This window comes from Callorhinus ursinus, unplaced genomic scaffold (assembly GCF_003265705.2).
Source record: "Callorhinus ursinus isolate GAN/ISIS: 27379988/994484 unplaced genomic scaffold, GSC_fseal_2.0 scaffold6, whole genome shotgun sequence".
In the NCBI taxonomy this organism is placed as follows: Eukaryota; Metazoa; Chordata; class Mammalia; order Carnivora; family Otariidae; genus Callorhinus; species Callorhinus ursinus.
The window spans coordinates 6,263,092-6,282,485 of record NW_027397068.1 but is presented as its reverse complement, the minus strand read 5'-3'; the positions used below and the strand labels follow the sequence as shown (position 1 = coordinate 6,282,485).

At 34.1% G+C, this 19,394-nt stretch overlaps 1 protein-coding gene across 11 annotated transcripts in view; it reads left to right on the top strand.

The window, feature by feature from the left end:
• The window catches only part of SNAP91 (synaptosome associated protein 91), a 147,226-nt gene that overhangs the window by 68,654 nt on the left and 59,178 nt on the right, over window positions 1-19,394 (top strand). For all 11 annotated transcript variants that reach the window (XM_073893573.1, XM_073893575.1, XM_073893576.1 and 8 more), the window contains exons 8-11: window positions 1,558-1,664; window positions 5,815-5,856; window positions 11,648-11,718; window positions 16,035-16,062. In XM_073893573.1, coding sequence (XP_073749674.1) covers window positions 1,558-1,664; window positions 5,815-5,856; window positions 11,648-11,718; window positions 16,035-16,062 — 248 coding nt within the window. The remainder of the gene's footprint in view (window positions 1-1,557; window positions 1,665-5,814; window positions 5,857-11,647; window positions 11,719-16,034; window positions 16,063-19,394) is intronic.

Sequence of the window (19,394 nt, the reverse complement as noted above, 5' to 3'; positions counted from 1 at the left end):
AGAAATAAACTTAGATTATAGTAAAGAAAAGTAATTTAGACATTTGGAAGAAATTATTTATGTGACGATTGTTTAAAAAGAAAGAAAGAATTATATTTTACCAGAATAAGTCCTTTTTTTCAAAAGTTTAAAAAAGATTTGTTCCCTTATAGCACCAAGATTCTATCTGTAGCATTAGAAAACAGGATAGAGATGATAAAGATTAGATTTGGCCATTTTTTAAAATTGAAGTGTAGTTGTCATACAATGTTATATTAGTTTCAGATGTATCAACATATTGATTTGACAATTCTGTACATCATCCCTCAGTACTCACCATAAGTGTACTCACCATCTGTCACCATACAGTGTTATTACAGTATTATTGACTGTGTTCCCTATACTAGCTATACTTTTCATCTCTGTGACTTATTTGTTTTATAACTGGAAGGTCATACTTCTTAATTCCCTTCTTCTATTTCACCAATCCCCCCACCCCTTCCCTCTGCCAACCACCAGTTTGTTCTCTGTATTTAAGAGTCTGTTTATTTTTTGTTTGTTTTACTTTTTAAATTCTATGTCTAAGTGAAATCATATGGCATTTGTCTTTCTCTGACTTGCTTCACTTAGCATAATACCTTCTAGGTTAGATTTGGCCACTTCTTAAAAGATTCACTTCCTTCTCAAATCTTAAGTGGAGAACAGTATGTGTTTGTTTTCTTGATTTTTTTGCTTCCCTTGAATGCCCTACAGGGGAGGTCTGTGTTAAATGTAAAATTACCCAGCCTGTCAACAGAAGGTAATGAGTAGCTACCCTAATAATTAGTTCTTTGTGTAATTATATATTATTAAACCTTTCTTGAGAAAATTAAAAATACTTTTAAGGTAGTAAAATTACATGCTGAATGAAATTAAGAACTTTAAAGTATGAGAGAATATAAAAATAGCATGTGTTTCACCATGTGAAAATATAAAATAATGAAGAATACTAAATCATCTTCAGTTATGATCCAGAGTTGCCTGGAAGCCATTGTAGACCCTGGTCTTCTCTGTCTCCATCATCAATGTCAATAATTATTGACTGAATGAATTGATAAATGACTGGCTGGCAAAAATACTGATAAAGTGCTGGTTTTCTTCCAAACACATACGGAGAAGATATACTTGTAATGTAATTATAATGGAGCTATAGCACCTAGTGATTGTGAATTCCAGTCTTGGGAGTGCAGCAGAGAGCAGCAAAGGAATCCTCTGTTTTTCTGTTTGGGAAGCTTGAAGGCTGAGAAAGGATACAATTATGGACTAGAATGCCATGATGAGTTTGGTAAACCAAATATTTTTCACAAAACTCCACTACTTTATAACTAAGAGACACATTATAATGTTTGAAAGAAATCATTTATGGCCAACAAAAGTATCAATTTATAGAGTGTAGACAAGGTGCTTTAGAACCTCATATAGGTTTTAGTGCCTAGTGTTTTGATCCAAACATTCAAGTTTTAATTAATAGTATTAACATAAGCTTAGAAGAAAATTGAATATAATAGTCTTTTCAAAATGCTTATCTGTCTCTTCCAGAAAAGTTTTTCGAAATGAAGAAAGGACAATGTAAAGATGCCCTAGAAATTTACAAACGATTTCTAACTAGAATGACGCGAGTATCTGAATTTCTCAAAGTTGCAGAGGTAAGTAATAATAAGTAACTTATGTATCTGGAGTCAATAATAAGGCTTATAATCTGGCAAGACATTCTGTCCCAGAGTCCCAGTGTATTAGGGTTGGAAGTGATCTCCTCCCAACTTCTCATTCAGAACTGTACTCTACACTCCTGCATCCCAATTAGATGATCATTCTGTGTTCAAAAACAAGTTTCATGGGTACTGAGCAGATTCACAGCTTTGCAAGGTGGTTCATCCTTCCTCTCCTCTTAATAGCTATTTTTGATTGTAAGGAAGGGCTTCCTTTTTATTGAACTCTGAAAAAAAAAAAGCCCTTAGGAAAATCCATTTATTGTTCTTAGTGTGTGGAAATCATAAATACGACCTTCTTATTTTGTTAATGATTTAAATACAATGAAAAATTAAAGTATTAATTTTATGAAGTTTATAAATTGTTTCTTAAGGATGTCTGTTTGTACTTAATCACAATAACTGTGTTCCTGCAGTAATCCCGTAAGTTGGTGTTTTCTCTTACGAAATCCAGTTATTGATTCATACTGGTATTGGAAGTTATGACATTGTTATTACAGTCCTTTGGCAGGTTGGCCAGTTGATTCTTATCTTACATTGTCAGTGAATGAATTGTTGGGCTGACTGGAGTGCCATGTGCGAGAAGCGTTCTGAAGCCCAACAGCAAAGCATACAAGGCCTTGGGCATGGGATGTTTGTGCCATGTTTTTGCTGTTTTTGCCATTTTGAGAATATAGCACAAGAACAAGCATTTTATACACACAATTCCAAAAGCACTCTAGTCCGAACATTATCTTTCAAATTTCATTTATTCGCAGGAATAATAATTATCACATTCAAATTAGGAGACTGATACTGCAAAATGCTGTCTCTTGACCTTTGGTCCATATAGTTTGTAATCAGAACAGAAGTCTTTTTTTATATATAATATGGGAAACAAAGGGCAAAGAATAGTTTATAGGAATTACATATACTTTAAAGCATGTTCATGTGTATTTTTCTTGGGCTTATTGATACTGATTTGTCTTTATGAAAGGATAGAATTGCTTGAAACTTTTGCTTTGGCTGCTACACGGTTTTACTTTTTGTATTTGATAGGATTTTCCTGTGGTTTAACCCTAGTTATCAATACAATCTAGTAAAATGTGCCTGACTTTTTTCTGTGGAAAGATCAATTATGCCTAAGCATCCAGAGCTGAAGATCCTTTCATTGTTCCATTAATTCCTTATGCATGTGCTGCCCAGTTCCCCCATCTCTTATTGCGTATGTTAGATAGGTAAAGAGCTGGACAGGTGACAGTCTGGGGTATACATTTCTCGAATCAGCACTGTAAGGCTGGATCTGAGGTCTTCATGAGAAAGGGGGTACTTATTTATTAACTCATTTTATTTTTAGATGTAAAAGTTTACTTCATGTCTCTTGATCACCTCATGTTAGCACGGGCCCATTTCAGGCTGTTGAGAAGGAAATACACAGAAATTAGATGTTATTTTGAGAGTCTAAATAACTGAATACAAATATTCTACTTTTATTTGAACACTATGACTAAGACTTTTTTATAGAAAGATACTAATTTACAAAATTATTTTTTAATGGAATAAATACTAACTCACAATGGGCTAACGATAACTGTGTTTTCTTTAAGTAAATTACATTGTTCATAATTTAGACATTAATTGTTTGAATACCAGTGTTGAGTGGTTTGTATTATTGGTAAATACAGAAATTTCTTAACAAATGTACAAAGCTTCTCTCTGTACCAAACAGCTCCTGTGTGGTGTACATATGTATGGACTCATATCCAGTAGCTACCCATTTTCCTGAAGAATGTGTAGAAGACTTCTAGAATGCTATTTTAAAAATACAACTATATATATATTGGCTATTTGGTAAATGTTAATAAATTGTCTGCAATATTAAAAGAAACAGGGTAGTTGAACAACTGCTATGGAAATGTTCAAATATCCCAGAGGAATTGCTTGAATTGTAGAAAACTTAGCATGTTTTGAATTCTTACAATGAAGTCTCCTAAAGCAGGCAATTGAAACTTTGTAAAATGGTTATTTTTTAGGTAATAGGCATTTCTGCTAAACACACTTCCCTTTTTATAGAACTAAGTTATTCTTAGTTTGCTATTCTAAGATAAATACCAAGTCGTAGGAGTTACGTCTCCCAGAATATTTGCAGATAGAAAGTGATGAGATTTCTGTAATATAGTCACACCTCAGCTCAAGCCTCCAATTATATTATGGTTCAGAAGTTCAGGTTAGTGAAAACAGCAGTGTCAAGGAAGAATTCCTAAATTATGTCTTTCTGTTCAAGAAATTCTTTTAACTCTCTATTTAAGAGAAACACATCATCTTTTATCAAGATGATCCTAATATTAAAAATCCATAATACTTTAATTTCAAAAATACTGACTTCATTCATATTAATATTTTTAATGGATCACCTAAAGAGATATTAAAATATGGAAATAAATGGAATGGAATGAAATTACCTTAGTTTGTAATTTCCATAATTTATAATAGTTAAGTGAATTTAGGGAAGCAACGATAGCTTCCCTAAAGCCAGAGTGGAGTCATTAACAGGTAATGCCTGTACCTCTGGGAGGAATCTGCAGCCTAATTTGCTCTAGGAGGATGAGGGTCAGTGCTCTACATCAGTGGTTCTCCACACTTGACGATTTTGTTCCCCTCTCCTCCCCAGTGTCTGGAGACATTTTTGGTTGTCACAACTGGAGGAAGGGAAGGTCTACTGGCATCCAGTGGGTAGAGAAGGATGTTGCTTAATATCCTACAGTGCACAAGACAGACCCTACCACAGAATTATCATCCTAAAACATTAATGATACCAAGGCTGAGAAACCCTGCTGTAGACATAGAGAAAGCCAAAGAAAGAACTTAGCTAAGAGCATTTGTCAAACAAGTGGATTTTCCAATTTCTAGTTTGCCTTGTCTTTGTAGGAGCCCAACACTTATGCTTCAGGTATTTGCTTCTGCAGTTTCATCAAAATAAGCAAAGCAGTTCATTTCTCAGAGAGACTTGATTTAACCCACTTTGTTTCTTTGAGCCTTAATTTCATCATTTACATAAAATGAGAAAATTGAAGTTACGGATTTGTATTTTTCCCCAGGTTTTTATTTTGAATAATTTTTAAACCCACGAAAGAGTTGACAGAGCAGTACAGGGAACACATATATACTCTCTTCTTTGGTTCACCTTCATTTATATATTCCCATATTTGTGCTCTTTCTTGCTCGCTCTTTCTCCTTTCTGTTCCTCCTCCTTCCCCTACCTCCCTTCCCCAAGCTACCAACGCTAGAAATTCAATGTGCTTTTACCTAGTAATTCCATTTCTACAGATGTGTCCTACAGATGTGTCCACACAGGTGCAAAATGCTCTCTGCAGCATTGCTTGCAATGGCAGGAGATTGGAAGCAACTTCAGTGTTCGTTAATACATGACTTGTTAAATAAATAAATCATAGGAAAAGAAGCTGTTTAAAAAATAAGGAAACTCTGTGTGTTAATATGGATATAGGTCTGAGATATATTGTTAAATGAAAAATACAAGCTCAGTGTATATAATACATTGTTGTATAATAATGTGGGAAATAAATATGTATTTATATATTTCCAGTTTCCTTGGATATACATTAAAAAAACTCTGGAAGGATATGTAAGAAACAAACAAAATGGTTCTCTCTGTGGAAAGAGAGGTGGATACTACACCCTGAACGAGTTATTGAAACTAAATAAACATTCCCTGTCCGGAGGATTTACTGAGCATTTATAACAATTTAAATTTAGGCTAAGCGTTTTTTTTTTTTTTTTATACTTTTTAGCTGCCATTAGCCATGGAGGAAACCTTAAATTTTATACTTCAATTTCTTAAGTCTTTTTTTGGGTTCTAGTAAAATTCTGTACATTTGTTATATTAAACTACATTAACAAAATTATTGTTCTATTATATTGAGTGGAAAACTACACAAAGCTTATTTTCAAAGTGAGATTGACAACTTTTTTATACCAAGATTGGGCTGTGGTTTTAACTAATTCTGTGGGTGATCTTCTGTTAAATGCAAAGAAATTAGTAAAAAAAAAACAAAAACCCATTAAGTAACTTATTTTTTTTAATCCGCAGCAAGTTGGCATCGATAAAGGTGACATTCCTGACCTCACACAGGTAAGTGACTCTCTGAGTGAAAAGTGTAGTATGCATGAAATATTACCCCATAGTTTGCCATAAAAGATCTTACCTAGGGCACATAGTCTTATAAGCATTTAATGCATTTTTAATTTAGGCCAATCAATTTTCTTGGAGTTTATTCTAGCTTGCATATTTTTTCTAGCTGTTGAATGTATTTCTGGAGTTACTATGAAGATTTACCTGCCCTCATAACATAGTTTCTTCTTTAAAGGCAATTGAATTTACTGTTTTGAGACCATCTTTTCATTCTTGAACTTGATTCAAAATGAAGCCTTAATTAATGTTTAAATAGTGCTTTGTCTATGAACAGTAACTTGGTAGGCATGTAGTTGGAAAACTTGAAATGTTCTTTCTGCTTGTTCTCCTAGTTTTCAACATTTCCCAAATACAAAGGAGGGACATGAGAGAGGAGCACTCTGATATCATAGTTCTACTGCACTGATTCTTGTCTCCCCTATGGAGTAGAGGAATTTCTACTATAAAAGAGCCTTTTTTTAATAAGTTGTAGTGGTAGATAAGTGATTTTTCTGGGGAGCATCTAGTAAGCAAAAACACTAGTAGTGCTTTCTTATCAATCCTTTTATCTGTCAAGAGGGTACATTGTAGGGCTCCTAAGATGTAGAATCAGGAACCATTCACATGTGCAGAATTACTGTGTGACTTTTCTCATAATTGGCAGGAACTGTTTTTATTTCATCAACTCTTTGCTATGGTAAATTTCTACCCCAAACATGTCCTTTAACTAGAGATCGTGAGATGATAAGAGAGAATATAGAGCTTCCATCTTACATACCAGTAAGATAATGTATGAGTTTTCTGTCTTTGTAAAGAAAAAGAGTCATTATAATAGAGAAAATTGTCATAATAAAAGATGACCCACTTTTTTAATAATATCAAAATGCATATAATGATTGACTATCTTTATAATCCATTGAAATGTTTCTATATTTAAAATAATATTAACCTTAAGTTTTTATTAAAAATTAGGATACCATAAAGTAATGGTCTCTGTATTTATATTATTAAAATACCAGTTAAATACCAATAGTTTTTCATAAATAAAAGTCATAGAATAATTCAGAATATGATGGCATTGTATTTTTTGGCTTTAAAAGTTGGGAGATCACTGCTTCTAGTAGACAGAATATTAATATAAAATATTTTTGCTATTGTGAGAAGACAGCTGTACTTTGATCAAGTACATACCTGAATAAGATACTGGTATTATTTTGGACATGGCTTAAATATTAAGTGTGTGCAAAGTACTATTAAAAATCTTTTTATTAGATATAGATTTATGAATTTGATAACCCTGTAATAAAAAGTGAAGACAATCAGTGTGCTTTAATTTTAAATTATTTTATGATAATATTTACATTGTAGTTTGGTAAAATAGCCTAGATAAATAATACATATTAACCTAAAAAAGGTAGATATTAAATATTTTGCTCAATAAATAGCTTTTAGAAATGGTAAATCATCTTTATTTCAACTGTATAGACTGCTCTTACTGTGGAATAAAAGTAAAACTAATTATCAGAGAGGCTCCCAGTTAAGAAGAAAATAGGTCTCATTTGTCTCAGTTTGTATAATGTCTGAAAGAGACAAAGAAAAGTCTAAAAGAATACTTAAATATGTTTTTGTTTTGGGGCCCCTGGGTGGTTCAGTTGGTTAAGCGTCCGACTTGATTTCAGCTAAGGTCTTGATCTCAGGCCCTGCTTGTTCTTTTTTTTTTTTTTTTTTTTTAAGAAAATTGTAGTCTGTCATTGAAAGAAGGACTCACATACTTGGGTTTAATTTTGAATGTTACTATAATATTCATTACAATTTATAGAATCTCCTTCTCTGAAGAAGTAGTCGAGAGACCTACTATTTAATGGTGTACGTTGTGTTATCATTATTTGGTGAACAGAGATCCTATCCTTAAAGAAGGTAAAATCTTGCCCTGGGTCTTCTGTGCTATACATTAGAATCTAATATCATACTTTTCTCTGCCTTTTTTTTTTAAGACCTTCAGAGCCACATAAACTTCCATGTTAACATTTATTTTAAAACTACCTCCTCATACACACACAAAGATTCTCTAGTTCATTTCTCCAGTATATATTTAAATCTCAGTATGAAAGTATTGTGTGCTTTTGGAATTTGTTAATGAGTAACCAGATTGTGATTTCTATTGGGATTGTGAGTGACAGAGCTAAATACTCTCTCTAATTCTTATTTACAGCCCCTTCCACAGGTCTAGTGGAGGCTTCTCATTGATCTGGCAACTTAGACCCACTGTGACAATATGATCAGGTCTGAGCTGGAATGGGAGCCGCTCTAGGGTTAGTCCTTTAGACAGTGTTGGGCCACGATTAATCTGGAGATGGGTCAGAGTTGCCAGGTTGTGTGGACTCAGTTTAACATCTTTGAGATTAGAACCTAATCTCTGCTCTCTCTGGCCACCACAGCCACTGAATCTAGCTGTGGCAATGAACCAAAATACCCAATATGGATGAGGGTTAATGAGAAATGGAGACCAGGAGTCTTCCTAGCAACTGGGAGTAAGAATAAGCTGCTTGTAACTGAAAAGAAGATTAGAATTCCTCTTGCAGCAAGGCAGAAAAGAGGAATTTAATAGATGTCATATTGGTTGGAAAATGCACAATGTAAAATACCAGGGTGGTCATCTATAGCCCTCTTTAAATAATTGTGCATATCATATCATCATGATTGCATTTAAATGATTTATGAACATCAGTGAATTTTTAACAAATCATTCAAAAGGGCTGTATTGCACGAGAAGTGGAATACAATATCAAAACCAAAATGTTTCTCAGCACTTTCAAATGGTTTCTTAGATCTAATGATCAAAAATTCAAATGATCTTTTTGTTGCTTTTTTTTTTCCTGTTTGGTTTAAATGATGCTTTAGAATCTAAAGCATGTGAATTATAGATGGATGCTTCATTTTCAATCCCGGACTCACAGTCAGCTTTGAATTTGTTCCAGGAAAAGGATTTTCAAAATATCATTTCCTGTTTGGCGTGTGTGTGTGTGTGTGTGTGTGTGTGTGTGTGTGTGTGCACGTGCGTGCGCGTGCACTTGCACACATGTGTGAGCATTCCAAATTTAAAATATCTCCATTTATGAAAAACATCTTAGGTTTTGATGTTAGGAATTCTGGTTGACCTGAAAACTATGGGTAAAGAAAAGATTTTTTAAAAAACCTGTATCGCTAATGAATCAGGAACTGTGATACATTGCTGTTACCTGTTAGCTTCCACAGAATGACTCTTGATCTTTGGGTTGGTGTTTCCATCCAACTCGTCTATTGACTTGGGCATTTTTAAAATCAAACAACTAAAGATCCTGCTAATTATGGTTTGTTCTTTAAGTTCCTTTTACAACAGCAAGGGTATTCTCAAAGTTTTGCTCATTGGAAATTTGAGACAGTTTTTGCTTATTTGTCTACTACATGCCAAGATAGACTCAGTGCCATAGATAAGAGTCAGGAGGCAGCCAGTATTCCTACATTTGTGAACATTACTATCAAAATAGGGGTTTTTTTCCCTCCAAAAACATTTGAGGAATTTATTTCTATTAGATTTCACATGTCCTGATAAGAAATATAAATGATGAAGTATTTTAAACCTTTAAGATGAAATGCTCCAAACTTAATTTTAGGTGCAATTTATCACAAAATAACTCTCCTTAAAGACAAAAGTCAGTTTTGTAGTCTGTGCTCGTGGTACGATTTTTTTCAACTGTTGTTATTTTTGTGACTGCTACTTTATTTTAAACTTTTCATCCACGAATTGTTAAGAAACCTTGCAAAAAGAATGAAATTGTAAACTGTCTTCCTGGTTTTTGGTTTGTTTGTTCTTTAAGATAACTAAGGAAGTTTATAGGAGAAAACACCACCTCTTTTTTTGTTATCCCTTATTGTTCTGTTTTGTAACTGTAAGTAGGATTTGTCCTTTTAAACAGTTTTAACACGGAATCACATTTTCTTTACATTGCATTTAACATTTAGAGGACCTATGTCTTGTAACCAGAGAGAGGTTCTGTGGCTTGATGTATTTTTTTCCTTACCATGACCCCAATGAAAAAAAAAGAAATATGAAAATTTTGAAGTTATATGTCCAGGCTTCCTAAGTTACATTATTATGACAGTTATAGTAATTATTATTATTATGACAATTAGCATGATAATTTTGAAGTTACCAGGAGTTAATTCACCTAAAAATTATGAAGCCTTTTCTATTTTCTTGCTTTTAAGAATACAGTGCCTATTCAATTTATTAAATGAATACATCTTTGTAGTATGCTATTTGTTCTATGGAGCAAAATTTTCCTTATCTCTTAAAAATTTATTTTTTTTACAACTTAGAGTTGTACTCTTAATTGCAGTTTATTGGAATTTGTTGAGTAAGTCTATTTTCACCTGAGTTACATTTTTAAATTCTGATTTTTATAACTTCTAAATTTATTATATCCCCCATAATCATTACTTTTTCTACTCTATAGGCCATAACTTTTTAGATAATGCTCATAGGGCTGACTCTATCCTACCTCCATCACGTTAAGCAAGTTAATATTTTTGTTCACTTAGTAATTTATATTTATAATAATCATATAATTACATATAATAATCACATAATTGTTCATGAATCTGTTAGTGAAGTGAAAAATGATATTAAATATCCTGAACTTTTAAAATTGAAAATTCTTAATAAAAATTCTGCTTGATTTTGTCATTATAGGTATAATGTAAAATGCACAGTTATATGAATTTCCTTGAATTCTGTGAACTATTTTAGCAGTTAGCATAAAGGTCTTCAAAATTAATTTCATATTAATTTGAAGGATAATTGTTGGAATTAAATGTATCTCTAAATGTAGTTAAATATTTCATTCATGGAATGCTATTCTTTGAATGCTTACACTGCTGTTAAGGTCTAATTTAGATTAAAATTATTTAAAGATGACATTAAATTTCTAATGCTTGAGGAATAGTTAAGGTGGAATATATGTATGAACTTATTATTTCTCTTTCTAATATACAGTAAAATGCCATCACTTTGTATTGCCTAAAATGTTAATATAAAAACAAACATTCAGGTACCTTTTAGTAAAAGAGTTGAAATATATTAAATCTTCTAATACGCAGTAGTTTAACATTACCACATTTGCTAAAGTATTTATTGTGTATATAAATTAAATAGCTCAATAATAGGAAAATCTTAATTGTTGTTGACTATTAAAGGTGTGGCCTTTTCTCCACCACCATCCCTTACACCCTCCAACTTTTATTTACTATAGTAGCAGTTTTTCCTAACATTTCAGTCACATGTAGATAAGTGAGATTTTACTGTATTTTCAAACTTCTATAAGTTTCTATTTGGGCACTTAAGTTTTTTACTTGGATACAAATACCTGTTCCTTTTTCATGTGGTCTTGTGGGAACATATGGTGGACTTGATTTGAGTTTACTACATATTAAGTAATATCATAGAAAAAGTCTATCCAGTGTAATCTGTACACTGAAACCATTCTGTAGTGCCATTTGTTGCGCAGTGGAGTTAACTACATGTAAGATGGGCCTGTCTGAGATTCCATGGTATTTAAATACTTAAGTGCCAAAAGAACCTGGAATGAAATTATCTCACATCTGTAGTGGGGTCCACCCACAGAACTCCACCATACAAAGTTACAGTGATGTTCTAGTGTATTTACTTTGAAAGAAAGCAATGCAGACATTTATTTTTACTTTCTTATTGTAGGCTCCCAGCAGTCTTATGGAGACCCTTGAACAGCATCTAAATACATTAGAAGGAAAGAAACCCGGAAACAAGTACGCATTAGTTGTATAATTCTAAATAAGATGAAAAATGTTGCAGTCGTTCTTCATAAGAATGAGATGTATCATGGTACCGCTTTTACTCCTACAGTTTTAGGGTATGCTTTACTGTAATTCTTCTAGGTTCCCTCAAAAATCCCATCCGATTAATTTATGACAATGTGGCCCCATGTATAGGCAATCTGTCTGCAGGCTAATGCAGCAAATTAGTAGGTTGTACTTAGGTTGTCTGAACTTGCTGATGTATATATTTGCCCTTACAGGGGATTCACAATATGCCGAAAAAGAGTTGTTCATGTTTAAAAATCGAGGCTGTTATCATTGGGCATGAGTAAAACAAGCACAGGTTTCACAGGTAGCCTTGAAGATTCTGTAACGTTATCAACCCTGTTGTGAAAAAAGCAAAGCCCACTAGTATAGTTTTCTGCATTTTAGAAATTCAGCATGGCATGCTGCTGACATTTTGCTCAGGGATCTTTTTTATAGAGTGAATAGCAATCAATCAGCAATAAGTGCAGTTTTACTGGATTTGCATACCTTTGTGCTTGGGCATATACATTTTTTACTATTTTTCCTCATTGCATGCAAAAATATGCAGGTTCCATTTCTTGTCTTCTCTCTAGCAAGTATCAAACTTGTCTATTCATAGGTCCCAGTGCTTTCCGGTCTTTGTGCCTTGCTCAAATTATAATTCTGCTAGTCTTGGATGCCTACCCTCCTTGTCTCTGTGTGTGTAAATCTTACCCCTCCTGGGAGGGCTGTCTCATTAAACCTTCCTTAATCATGCACTGCCCTGTGTTGTGGCCATTTTTTCCCCACATATGTGGTTTAGTTAGGTTTTCTGATTCTAAAGTTCAGGGACAACTTTATACTTCATTATCTCCATCTGTAGCTGTCTCTACAGAGTTGGTTTGAAATCTGTCTGTTGGTCCCAGCCTTATGTTTATTTCGTTTAGATTGACAGCAGAAGTTAACAGAGACAACCTATGAACTGATCATTGGAGGGCTGTATGCTGACCGTGGATTTTGCCTATGATACAGCCATCAAAATGCAATTCCTTTCCTTTTCCTTCTCTCTCAGTGTTTGCCCAGAATCTATTCGTCCTGATGTTACTTGTTGCTTGTTGTTCCATTAGCTAAGCATCATTTCTGTCATCTTTTCCAAGTTAGTATAAAAATTATTGCATGTTTTAAATTTTCAACGATGAACAACAGTATAGGAATCTCTCAGGCAGTTATGGTGGAGCTATTTGGTATGATGCATGACAGGACCTCTCAGGAGCTCTGTTAAGATTGTTAACACAGTGAAAGAGCAAGGTCTACCCCCGCTTCATTGTGGCCATGGGTGGTCAGACTTTTGTGGATAGAATGATGCCAACTAAAAAGACATGAGAGTGCATTAAGTGACATGGAGTACATTAAGATGCCCACTTCCAGTGGTTGCTGGAGCTACCCTGTATTAGAGTATCTAAGAAGCCAAAGGAATTGTGTGGGATTTACGCAAAAGGGGGCAGGAAGCCTAAGAAATGTCCCTGCTCCTGTGGTAGAAGGACCTCTTCGGCAAAGGAAATATGCATATCCTCAGGACTTAAAGCCTCTCCCTTGGCAAGGCAATGCAGGATGCTTGGTGAAAAGGCAGCTTCTCCGTATTCTTTTCCCTTCAGGGTCCCCCTCACCCTGCACAGAGCCACACTTTGCCCCTGTTACATCTGCCAGTACTGCAGTCACCAGAAAAAGCAGCCTTCTGGGGTAAATTTCATTAGCCTTAACTTCATGTGTAAATTCGCCCCCTTGTGGCTACTGTAAACTATTTTTGGAAAACAGTTTTGTACCCATAGTTCTTTCTAAGAGTAGGGAAATAGAAACCCAGTGATCTTCTGTTTTGAATTACCTTTGAGCATAATGTTTCTCTCTCCTTTAAAATCATTTTATGCTTGTCATATTTCTTCTCTGAATTGGCTGAGACCACATATGAACTTGTCTTTTGCTTATTCCCTATTTTTAAAATAAATGAACTATAGTAGTTAACTGTTTTCTTCTTTGTATGTTTGTGCTTACCTGGGAACTTAAGTGAAGGGTGAGTACTACATTGAGTGACTTTTTTGCATTTGGTTATTACTAAAAATGCAAAAAGCACTCTTAAGACTCCACATTTGGTATTTAGAACATTTAAAACTGATTTCTGTCAATTTTACACATCTGTTTTTTCATTATACTTTTTTATTTGTCTCCCAAGGTGACTGGCATAAATGGTTTTACTTTATTTTGGTCTTCTTAAATCAAGACTAACAATCTCTCTTAGGTGTATGGACATTCCTCTTAGATTTTGGAAATCAGATTTTTTTATTTGATTAGTGGCAAAAGACAATGTGATAAAGAAAATTAAAGTTGTTTGTCTTTAATTAGCAGTATAAAGTGATTCTAATCTCTGAGGCAATGAAGCGTTTTCAAAGGTCTACTATAAAAATATGTATACTCCTTATATTTAATGGCTTTTATTCACTGATATTCATTTTTGAAGTTTTATGCAATACTGTGCAATATATTTGTATATTGTGTGTTTCTGTGATTCCATAGAACAAAAGAGAAATTGATTTTATTTTTCATGTGGGTTTACTAAGTGCTGAGGGTACAGAAAACCTGATGAGTCGATTGTAATTAAAATTACTTGGAAGACAGGTTTTTCACATCTGTATTTTGGTTTTTTGTTTGTCTTCTGGCTAGCATTTATAGCCAAAATTATTATATTTATATTTATTATTTATTCTGTTTATTATTATTATAGAGATTATTGTTGTGGATAAGACATAACAAAATTTCCTCTTTTGATGACTTATTATTAACATCCTGGAAGTAAACCTTGGCATTTTCTATGTTCATCATAAAAACCCATAGATTTATGTGTAGCAATTCATTCTCTTTTATAAAATTACATTCGTGCTTTATTCTTTCCAGCGCACTTCACTATGTACTAGATTTCTCTTGCTGAAATCATTAAAATAAGTATTGATTTTTAGTGTCATTATCAATATATATAAAAGACTGTAGCATTTTCTTTTATAAAGGGCAAATGACTGATGGTAGGGTAGTAAATCAATGAAGAAACAGGTAAAAGGAAGAGAGGAACATGCATGCCAGGCCCATCTGAGTAACTAGAAGGCTCGTTTAGTAATGGTGCTCGTGTAGGAGCTTGGCAAACTGATTCTTGTTCCAGTTATGATATTGCTACTTAGGTTTGAGGATGATAATCTTTAATACAGGTATTTGCCAATAAGTTTGAACACAAAAGGTTATTAATGTGATGTATATTATTAAATCTGTTTTGCTACATTCAATAAAACAAAAATTCATGATACTGTACAAAATTTCAGTTACTAAATTTCTGCTAATTTTGTTTGGCTAGTGCTGCTTGTGCTACTTTCTCTGTGGATGAGTAGAAAGCCATCCCTGCCATCCTCTAAGACTCTGACAGTAGGCTTCCTGTTGAAATGTGTTTTTTCTTCATTTTGTTTTATCATTAATTTATTTTTCACCAACCTGGGTTGGTAAAGTGTAAGCTGTTTAAGCAGTCATTTCTGAAGCACTTTGCTAGAAATGATGTACAAGTCAGTGCTAGAAATAATCTCACTAAAAAAAAAAAATTACTCCTTTCTAATTTTCCCTCACTCCCTTAGAAACGAGCATTGAGGTTACTGTTCTTTTTCAAGTTGCTCCTAGTTCTAACAGGATAATGGGAATATTTTCCACAGATAGTTTTCATTACAGCCATGAAAAAAACAAACCGGGAGTATACATGTGGAAGTTGAGACACATTTCAGGCACACGGCTCATAGGGATTTTTTAAATTCTGGTGTTCCTTTTATGCCTCACAATTATGTTTAAATGAATCACAATGTACCTTAATGAGTTTTCTCACTTTTTAAAATAATAAACCAGAGGGGTTTTTTTTGTTTTGTTTTGTTTTGTTTAATTCTGTGAGGTCTTATTTTCCCTGTCTGGGCAACATTTTTAAAATTCCAATTTTATTTTTGTTGGATGCAGGCAATAATGATCAACTTGAAGATTTGAGTTGCTAGAGAGATTGATTGGGTTTAAGAATTTCTAATACTAGAAATTAAGTGAATGGAAAACATTGAAAGAGGGTGTCGTAATTGAATGAAGGATAAATTATTTTTTAAAAAAATAGTTTATCCATTGCTAAAACATCTGTATATAAACCAGTTAATGCTTGTCCAAGTGATATCAAACTTCAGTGCTTCTGCAAATATATTCATGTATATTCAATTTTAATTTTTTTGATTGCCTTTTAGATCTGGTGCTCCCTCTCCATTAAGTAAGGTAAGTTTGTTGTTTGTTCTGTTTTGACAGTTTTAGGAATTTTTGAGTGTACAGGCCAGTGACATTACGTACATTCATATTTTTGTGCAACCATCACTATCATCCATTTCCAGAACTTTTGTCATCAAAACTGAAACTCTGCACCCTTTCAATACTAACTGAACATGCTTCTCCTCAGCCCCAGGCAACCACCATTCTGCTTTCTGACTCTATGGACTGGACTACTCTGGTTACCTCAAATAAGTGGAATCATCCAGTGTCTGTCCTTTTTTGACTGGCTTATTTTACTTAGCAAAATATCTTGGGGGATTTATTTATGCTGTAGCATATGTCAGAATTTCCTTCCTTTTTAAGTCTGAAAAACAATCCATTGCACCTGGGTGGTTCAGTGGGTTAAGCATCTGCCTTCGGCTCAGGTCATGATACCAGGGTCCTGGGATCAGGCCCTGCATCGGGCTCCCTGCACAGCGGGGAGTCTGCTTCTCCCTCTCCCTCTGCCTCCTCCCCACCTCTCTCTCACTCTCTCTCACTCTCTCTCAAATAAATAGATAAAATCTTTAAAAAAAAATTCCATTGTGTGTATACACCACATTTTCTTCTTCCATCCGTCAGTTGGTGACTTGGGTTGTCTCCACCTTTTGAGTGTTGTAAATAATGCTGCTGTGTGAACATGGGTATATTAAAATACCTGTTTGAGTTCCTGATTTCAATTTTTTCAGGTATATACTCAAAAGTGGAATTTCTGGGTCTTATGGTAATTTTATTTTTAATTTTTTGAGGAAAGGAAAGGTAAATTTTGTGTATTCTACTTTATATTAGTTTCTCAATCTCATGTGGTATAGCAATGTCTACTTAGTCCTCTATTTGGACTAAGTTTTTTTTAAGTAGGAGAAATTTTCATACATTTATATGACAACTGAAAACAAACTAGTTACAAAGCACATACATATTCTAAATCCCAGCCCTGTGAGTTAAAACACATAATTTTATATGTGTTTGAATGGTAAAGAAGTCAGTTGTGGTTGAGTGTCTTTCTGCAGGCATGCCTTTTAGACACTCCACTGTAATAATTTTAATAACTCTTTCTCCTCCCTCTTTTTTTATCATTGAAGGACAGGATTAGGGTTATCAGTGACAGTAGCACTTATTTCCATAGGTCTGTAGCTCACATTTGCCATTGTATTTTTCAGACAAAAATATAATAAATGTGCTCTTTCCTCTACGACAAATTTCCATTATGTGATTGCTATTATTACAGAGATGAAGGATGTCATTATGACTGACCTGGTGGTTCCCAGACACCCTGTACTGTATCAGTACCTGGCTGGCTGCCTAAGATTCCCTCCAGCAGCTCAAGCCAACAGAAAGCTCCCTGGTGATTCTGATATAAAACCACGTTTAAAATCATTATGTTTATGTGAAAAATTCCAACATACGACTGCAGAATAGAGTGTGGTAAAAATTACGGAACCAATTGTGGATGGTCTGTCTCTACATTTTGGCCAAATCGAATTTTATTGACATTTTCTTTTTGTGATAGGATTATTCTGGTTCTGTTTCCCTAGCTCTATCATTTCTTCAGAGCTTATTGTTACAGAGCAGTTTTTAATGAGCCTTTGAAGACCTTCATTTTACATTTATGTTGGTAGCTTCATTGTTGTTTTTAAGTTCTCAGTGATATCTTCGTAAACATTACTTTTTTTTTAAGATTTTATTTATTTATTTGACAGAGAGAGAGGCAGCGAGAGAGGGAACACAAGCAGGGGGAGTGGGAGAGGAAGAAGCAGGCTTCCCGCGGAGCAGGGAGCCTGATGAGGGGCTCGATCCCAGGACCCTGGGATCATGACCTGAGCCGAAGGCAGACGCTTAACGACTGAGCCACCCAGGCACCCCTAAACATTACTTTCTAACCTTATTTACATGTATTGGCTTAAAAAAAAATCCACTAATTTCTTTAAGAGGAGTTGTCAGTGTTCACAGTGAATAACATACAAATTAAGTTTGATTGGTCCTTTCTATTCCCTTGATAATCTTTCATATTCCATTTGACAATTTTGAATTTTGGTGAAGAGAAAGGCTTGAGTTGACGTTTTCTGAGCAGCAGTTTCCATACTGCTCATGCATTTGTCTTTCTTGATATGCTGAATGCTTAACACTTGTGTATCTATTGAATTTTGATTTCTTGATTCTTGAACAAATTGATATTAGACAAATATTACTTAAGTCTGAATACCCCTGAACATTATCTCCTCAGTCCTTTTTCTTAATTTATACTTTTTAAAACTTTCTTTAAGTTTGGTCTATTTGAAATTAGGTGTCCATTTATAGCAGTATCTGATAGCCTTTGGTTGGTCTTAGTCTTCATGTTTTACTTATTCTTTATCACATTTCCACTTACATTATCAGTGGACTGGTTTGAGATGCCCCATTAATCTTTCTCTTGTAAATACATGGAGAATTAAATATACCAAATGAAGGGAAATAGAATTAGGATAGTTACCTCAAAAAAATCTTAATTTTTAATATGTTACCTGACTATTAAGTTCTCTTTTTAAAAATAAACCAGTCCAGGACAATAAATGTTAGAATTTATTTCACTTTTTTAGTTTTATCTATGTCATATTAGTGATGGGATATTGTCATGATACCTTTAAACTGTCAGTGACTTGAATCTTGTTTATAAATTGTTCTCTGCCATCTGTGAACTATTTTGAAAGTTAGATTTCTAGAATTTAAAGACACCTGAAAAGACTTTATATGATGACTGGTTAGGATGCAAAGGAAGAATGGTCTTGGTTTTTTGTTTTTTGTTTTGTTTTTCGTTTTTTTTTAAACATATAATGTATTATTTGTTTCAGAGGTACAGATCTGTGATTCATCAGTTTTACACAATTCACAGCACTCAACCATAGCATATACCCTCCCCAGTGTCCATCACCCAACCACCCCATCCCTCCCACCCCCCACCACTCCAACAACCCTCAGTTTGTTTCCTGAGATTAAGGATTCCTCATATCAGTGAGGTCATATGATACATGTCTTTCTCTGATTGACTTATTTCGCTTAGTATAATACCCTCTAGTTCCATCCACGTCATTGCAAATGGCAAGATTTCGCTTTGGTTTTATAGCAGTTATCCCAATTGATAATTGTTTTCATTTTTAGCAGCTGGTAAGAGCTTTCCTGCTAATTTTTTTTTAAAGATTTTATTTATTTATTTGACAGAGAAAGACACAGTGAGAGGGAACACAAGCAGGGGGAGTGGGAGAGGGAGAAGCAGGCTTCCTGTTGAGCAGGGAGCCCGATGCGGGGCTCAGTCCCAGGACCCTGGA